The sequence below is a fragment of the Seriola dumerili genome, unplaced genomic scaffold, assembly GCF_002260705.1.
Source record: "Seriola dumerili isolate Sdu_G_001 unplaced genomic scaffold, Sdu_1.0 BDQW01000036.1, whole genome shotgun sequence".
Taxonomy (NCBI): domain Eukaryota; kingdom Metazoa; phylum Chordata; class Actinopteri; order Carangiformes; family Carangidae; genus Seriola; species Seriola dumerili.
In genome coordinates this window covers 4584660-4592366 of record NW_019174291.1, presented here as the reverse complement: position 1 = coordinate 4592366, position 7707 = coordinate 4584660, and the positions used below count along the sequence as shown (strand labels likewise).

Below are 7707 nucleotides of genomic sequence, written 5' to 3'. Positions count from 1 at the left end.
TATATGAAACAGGCCAAAAAGTGTTTACAATGAAATTAAAAGAAACTAATGAATAAAATGAGAGCTTAGGTAACCAACATGATTTTCATGACTTGTGCAAATATTTATTTATTTATTTAACCTTTATTCATTCAAGTGAATCCCATTGAGATAGAAATCTCATTTTCAAGACAGACCTGAATGTACATTAAAAACATAACATAATGTCAAGATTACAAAACAGTCAAAAGTCTCATCAGTTAAAACAATTGCATTCTCTGTGAAATATCTATGCAAGTATACTGTATATTGTGCAGAAAAAATGAATCTAGTTGTGCAAGTCTGAGATACTTCAGTAGATATACAGTATGTATCCATCATTTATAGTATGTAGTATACACAATGTAATATTAAAATATTACAGTGTTCTGATAAATGTAGGTAAGAACTTGTTGGACAACTTAATTTTAATAGTCTACATTTTATATCAGACTCCTACATATGACACGGATTTTGGACATTTTCAGGCCATACAATACAGGATTGAAGAGTGGTGGGCATGTAAGAAAATATAACGATAAAAATATTCGCAACATGTTAGGTACACTACTCATATTAAACCTGCTCTGTAAGATTTCAAAGCTAGCCCCGAAAGAAAAGTTGAGCAGAGATGCAAGGTGAGGTGTGCAGGTACTGACAGCTTTTTGTCTAGTCTGTTTACAACCAGAAGAGCAAACTAGGAGAATCTTCATGTAAGTGTAAAGGATTAAAAGTAAAGCACCAAAGATTGTGCTAAAAGTTGCAATGAGTCCATAAATGTTAATAGCATTGGTGCTGGGGCAAGCCAGCTTGACAACAGAGTGGGTATCACAGTATACTTTGTAAATTATGTTCCCACACAGCTGTAAAGGTGAAGTCAAAGATAACAAAACAACCATTGCAAAACAAGGATATAACCATGTTAAAGCAATAAGCATTGCAATCTTCTTAAATGTCATACGTGTGTTATATTGTAAAGGATAACAGATAGCGAGGTATCTGTCATAAGACATGATGGCTAAGTTTAAATATTCAACAGCTCCATAAGAATGAACACAAAAAATCTGTAGGAAACAAAAAGGCACAGAAACAGTGTGAATGTCAGAGAGGATCTGAACCAGCAGGAATGGAAACAACCCTGTACTACCATACAGTTCATTTACAAACAGGCTGCACAGAAACAGGTACATGGGTTCATGTAAGCTTCTGTTCAGACAGATAACCACAATCAGCAGAACATTGGCACAAACTATAAAAATATATAAGGACATAATAATTATGAAATATAAGTACTTTAAAGCCCCAGTGTCAAAGTAGGCAGTAAGAGTGAAATATGAAACCTGTGTAGAGTTTATCATGATCCTCTACTGTGCACTCCAACAAAGAATAAGGTTAGCCTTTGTTATAGATTCGTAAAAATTTAACTAGTTTAAACATGGACTGGGCTGGTACAGTGTGGAACTTTAACATCAAGCACATGTGGACATAGTACAGTATGGTAATACTGATCAGATTCATTATCATGTAAACAGTTTTAAAATATATTCCCAAACGTAACATTTCTTTTTCAAAAACTATATAATACTTAGATTAGAAATTGCAAATCAAACATTTGTGACATTGAGTGAATTTGAGCATTCACCTATTGTTCTGCTTTACTCATCCTATGAGTCCCTCCCAACTGAGCTGACACTCCACTTCAACTTCTTTTAAACTCTTCAAGAGAGAGGACACCCACAGTGTTTGCACCGTTATGAAAGGTATCGCTAATTGATCCTTGTCTTTAATTAATGTCAGCAAAAAGAGTTAACTTTCTTGAATGCTTTCTTTTTATGTTTTTTAAGGGAAGTTTAGGAAGAATATATAGGAATGCAGTTTTGTTACTGTTATCCATCCATTAATCTATCATCATCTACATCCACTTATCATGTTCAGGATTGTCAATAACGTTCAGTGAAGAAGAAGTTGCATCTGATAGGGACGTGTTTGGTTATTAAGTATAATTTATTATTATGTCTAAAAATCATGAATTATTAACTAAGAATTGATTATTTTAATTAAAATTATTAATATTAATTAAAAATACAGGGCACCACTAAAGTTAAATTCGAGACAAGATGGCAGACGAGATCTGAAAAATGACGTCACGCAAGACAGACCCAAGATGGTGGATGTGACTTTATGAGGGGTCACGTCACATGAGCCAAATTGGTGGACATAGTTTATCTTGCTAGACAACAACAAGCAGTGCCAACTAGCGTCGGCACTTTTATGCTCACCCAACTTAAAATCCTCACCACCTGTGTCTAGTGGTGAAGGATGTTGTCATGGTAGGGGTGGGCGATATGGCAAAAATATCATATCACGATTTTTTAAAAATAAAATCACGATTTCGATGTTATCACGATCTTAAATCGGAAAAAGAAAAACAGACAATTTAGACCAAAGAACCTTTCTTAACAGATTTTATTTCAAATAGTCGCAGTTTTGCCTGCATGTGCAAACAATGTAAAGTTTAAGGTAAACAACAACAACATTCTGGTTCGTCGTGTTACCACCCGACGTGCGAACGGTTTCTGTGCAAACTTTGCAAATTACATTTGCTTGCGCTTGATCAGTTGCGGAAAATCCAAACCAATTCCATATAATGGAGGTGGAATTTTTTTTAGCGACCGACTCCGTTTGGCTTTCAGCCATCGCTCTCCATGTGCTACTGCTACACACACAAACAAGAAGGCGGGTAGGAAAGTGCGTCACTGCCCGTAATTCGCTATGATTGGTCGGTCAGGTTGACGACGTCAATACGTCTGGTGTGTCGGTGCATCAGCATAGAACTGCAATTTATAGAATGTGCCCTAGACGATCCCACGATCTCTGCAGTTTGAAAGATCGTCTTCACGTTGTAATCCTTCACGATCTAATATCGTCATATCGCCCACCCCTATGTCATGGGAAATTTCTGGAAAGAGAGTTCTGACAACAAGAGAGTGGTCTTTCTAGTTTATTCAGACACTTGCAAGTGGACGCCTCAGCCAACATCAGAGAGTGTTCCAAGTATACCAAGAGCGCACTGCATGTTCACCACAGTCTGCTTTTATACACTCATACACAGTATAATTGTAGTACATATGTCACTACTCTCGACATGCCTATCTTGTATGGCACTAAGCCAAGTTGAAAGTGGACATGAATGGGATAATGAGAATGCACAAATCAACAGTGTAGGCACCTCAAGTTATGTGACTGTGATTTAAATAGAATTTTAGGACCCTCACAGATAGAATGAGGAATGTGCTATATTTTCCTAATACAGATGTCTAGTGTGTATGTGAAGATCTGAATGTGTGTGTTGGTGGAGAGAGAGAAAGAGGGGAAGGATAGAAAAGGTGACTCGCGGCGGAGTCGGCGACCATGAGAGGAGAGCGGCAGACCCTAGAACCACAGAGAGCGCACGTATGGCTGGGAAGCTGAATGCCCATTGTCTGGTTTGTTACAGACTGAGCGGTTCTCTTTCCAACCGCAGTGGCACACACGAAACATTTCTGCAGCTTTTCCAGGATATGAACAGTTGTATGTTTGGCATGCTCAACTGTGTCATGAATTTGGGTTCCTCCTTAATTTAGCTTTGGTCAAGCGTGGAGGCAGGCGGATGTGGTTGCGATACACATCCCAAGGGTCTAGTCAAACTTAGATTCGACGTAGATTCTATCACAGGGCGATACCGGTTGGAAGACTGAGGTCAACCACCTCAGTGGGCACAGCGACTTGCAAGAAGAGGAGAATGCTAAGAACTCAAGGGAGTCTCATCGTGGAACAGAGCAGAGTTTCAATTACTTGTAGTAAGGGAAAGTGGGGTTATGTGTCAGTGCATGCTGGCGGGTAAGGTTTGGGCATGCGTCTGTCTCTGTGGAACTACTACATGTTCCCTTCCCCCCTTTGGGATTTGGATGGCTCCATCATTTCTGGTGAGGAGGCTACCTCTCCCTTTGGCAGTGAGAATAGTTGAAAGAGTTTGATTTGGTTTGCGTGAACCCACTTGTACATTGGTGCTTGACTGGGTTTTGAGTCTTTTATCCAGTAGGCTACCGGAAAGAGCTTTCCCACAAGACCAGACCAGCTGAGTAAGAACTTCTTCCAGTGTCCTATCGAATTGGCAAACCGAAAATAGAACACTTTGTTGCCTACATGGTACTCACGCTGGGATGCTTTCCTGTCATTCAAAGCTTTGGCTCCTTTGATACTGGCTTCCAAGTTGTTTTGGGCCCATGTGAATGTGACCTGAAGATGGTTGCTCAGATCTTTCACATATTGGTGGGCTGTATAGGCTGTTGCAACGCTCACATCTGCTGAAGTACAGAAGTTGCAGCGGCAGAGTCCTTTCCCTCCCAGTCATTATCTCAAAGGGGGTCAGTCCTGTGGAGTGGTGCGGGTTGACCGGATGGCCATTAGCACCAGGGGAAGTTTTACATCCCAGTCTTTGCCACTGGTCAGCAAACCAGACATCCTTGGACGTATAGTTGTGTGTCTCATGCCATGGACAGTCAGTAGATAACCTGCTGAAGGGTCTGAAGAGTGGCCTTGTAGCTCTGGTGACCTCCAATGGGTGAGTCATGAGCATGAGCCATGCTGATTCCTTCCTGTGAGGGACATAAACTAAGAGGCCCTTGTCAAACCTTAATTAGGGCTGGATGTGGCGAAGAGCCTGCAGCTCCTTAGGCTCGTCTGGTGATGGGGAAGTCAGCTGCGCCGTAGGGTCTGATACCAGATGGCCTGGATGGCTGGATCTTTTCCAGCTGAGGTGCACAGGTTGCATGCAGGTCTGGGGGTTCTCTTCCCTCTCTTGTGCCTGTTGGCGGGTGATAGCATGACAGGTTGGTGGCATGTTTCAATAATAACCTTCTGGCCTCCAATGTAGCTAAGGAAGTGCTCCAAAGCCCATACGGTGGTGAAGAGGGCCCTCTCGCAGTCTAAGAACTTAGGCTCACATAGGCGACAACTCCGTTGTCTGTGTCATATTTCTGTGCAAGAGTGACACTCAAGCAGTGGGAGGAGAGACTTACCTCCAGGTAAAACTCTTTGTCCTTTTCCGGGAAGGCCAGGCAGGGGGCTGAGCAGATTTTGTCCTTCATGCGGTAGAAGGATTGTTCCTTAGGCTCTTTCCATGCAAATGGCCGGTCTTTACGGAGGAGCACTGTGAGGGGCCTGGCTATCTCTGCATAGTCCTCAAATAATTGTCATGAGTAGTTACAGATGCCCAAGAAGCTTCTGAGTTCAGACATGTTTGTCAGGGCTATGATGTTGTGAATGGTCTCAACTCTCCGATTGGGGTTCGATGCCCTCTGCACCCACTGTCAGTCCCACATATTCAACTTTGGTTCGACACCATTGACCCTTTGCAAGTGCCAGCTTAGTGTCGCGGCAGAGAGCTGGTTGATCATGTGCCGAATTTCGACCAGGTGCTCATCGAAGGTCCAACTCCTCATCAGGATAATGTCCACATAGATGAGGTTGCCGCAGGCGGTGGCGTCGCTCATAGCCTTGTGGAGGAAGATATTGAACTCAGCTGGAGAGTTCGAATATCCAAAAGGACAGCATTTCCAGGTGTATTGGCAATTGCCAAAAGAGAAAGCCAGCTTGTACTGGTCCGCTTGGTCGACCTTCATGGTCCAGAATCCGTTGGCCACATCAATGGTGGAGAAGATCCAGGCTCCCTTCACTTTAGCTAGCTCTTGGTTTAGGTGAATCATGGGCCAATGGGAAAGCGAGACTTGCCTGTTCCGAGAGTGGTAGTCAATGGTGAGGTGCCACTTGCCGTTTGGTTTCAGTACTGGCCAGATTGGGAAGTTGTAAGAGGAGTTACACCCCCAAATGATATGCTTTTGTAGCAGTTGGTCGAGGATCCCTTGGATTGACTTGTAAGCGGCCAAGGGAATCTTGTACTGACATACAAAGGACAGTGGTACATTTGGATCAGTTGGTATGCAGCGAGTATGCAGATCCGTGACACCACAGTCATGGGAGTCCTGGGAGAAAATTGGTTGAAAGACGTGAAATAGCTCCTGAAGTGCTTCCCTCTGGTCCTTTGTGATCAGAGCATCTGCTTTTCCAAGCTGCTGATCAATTTCAGACTCAAAGGCGGGGACTGGGTCCCTACCGAGCCTGGGGTTGTGTTACCAGGCTGACCTACAAAGGTGTGCACGGCCAGATCGCTGCAGATAGCTTCATTCTGCAGTGTAACATGGCAGGTGATAATTTTGGTCAGGTATGTGAAGAGGACATTGTTGGGACTCAAAGTGGTGAAAACCACATCCTCTTTGTTCTGCAGACAATAGAACACCCTCTCCCAGGGGCCTCACTGACCAGTCAGTGTTGGTTAGCGTGTGACATGTGACCCCCCAGAAACACAAGGTCAGCCAGCTTCAACAACACCAGAAAGGACCTCTTTTTCTTTTGTTCCAAGGACTGGGTAAAGTTAAATGACTGGGCCTAACCTCACCTACCACAGCACAGCTAAGCAGCAGAACTCTGAACCTTCATTACATGTACATGTTTGCTAATGTCTTTCTTTTGTAATGTTGCTTAGGTTGTGGTTAGTCATACAGTTAATTGAATACTTGTATGTTCACACACATACCTGTAGTACATCTCAGTTCTAGAACCTGCATGCAGCTAACTAGTACCTTTAGACTACATGAGCTACCTAGGTTAACAAAAAAAAACTCACACCCTCCCTCCCACACACCAGGTGGTCTCAGCAGCCATTTTGAGTAGTTTCTTTTACTGCCATCTTGTGTAGTCTTCCTTATTCAGACCATGTGGTCACAGTGACCATTTTGAATCAGACATCTTGCCTTTGTCTGTGATCCCAGAGTTCCAGATTAATAGTAGTAGTTTGAGACTGAACCAATATTGGCTATTTTGCCTATAAGTTTAGGCTTGTGCCCCAGAGGACTTAAATTCATTTTAAAGTTATTATTTAATATTACCATTTTTAATATTGATATTTTCTTAGCCAATAAATTGATAGACAACCAAAGGTCCAACATATGGTGCCCTGTGTCAACAGACCCAACATTTATGGTGTCCCGCTCATGAGACAGAGCTCAGACCCAACAACATTTTCAAGCTCACCAACTCTAACTAGAGAAGGGGGAGGCTCTCCTATGACCAGCATGGCTAGCTTGAAGTCATAGAAGGAACTGTCAGTTAACATCCTCAGCAAGCATTGCACCGTTATCTGAATTGGAAGGTAAGTCAAGTTCTGTACCAGGATGAAGAAGGAGGGCAGCGACCACATTGTGCAAGCTTTGGTCATCTGCTCCTTCAGGAGCCTCGGCTCCAGGCATGTGGGCATTTTTGCGGTCCATTCTGACACACTAAGCCTATTAACAACAAGCTTGTTATACTGTTATGTTGCTATGTGCACGGGTGAGAGGTTAACCTGTGACTTACCAGTTTTACTCACAACTAGCTATCTCATGTCCTACCAGGATCCTAACAGTGGCTCTAGCTCTTGCGTGAGTACAAACGATTAGTGGACTAGGAGCTACACCCTTAACATGCAAATGCTAACTCTCTAAGCAACACGACTACTTGTATGTGCTGTATCCACTACATACAAATGCTTGGCAGAGTCTTAGAGAAGTCAAAACTTTTGATTTGAGGGGAAGAAAAACTTTTTTTTATTAT

At 42.7% G+C, this 7707-nt stretch overlaps 1 protein-coding gene across 1 annotated transcript; it reads right to left on the bottom strand.

Moving 5' to 3' along the window:
- Window positions 1–461: 461 nt before the first annotated feature.
- LOC111216973 (olfactory receptor 11A1-like) lies at window positions 462–1376 on the bottom strand. The gene has a single exon (XM_022738648.1). It carries the CDS (start codon window positions 1374–1376, stop codon window positions 462–464), a length of 915 nt encoding a protein of 304 aa, XP_022594369.1.
- Window positions 1377–7707: the final 6331 nt, after the last annotated feature.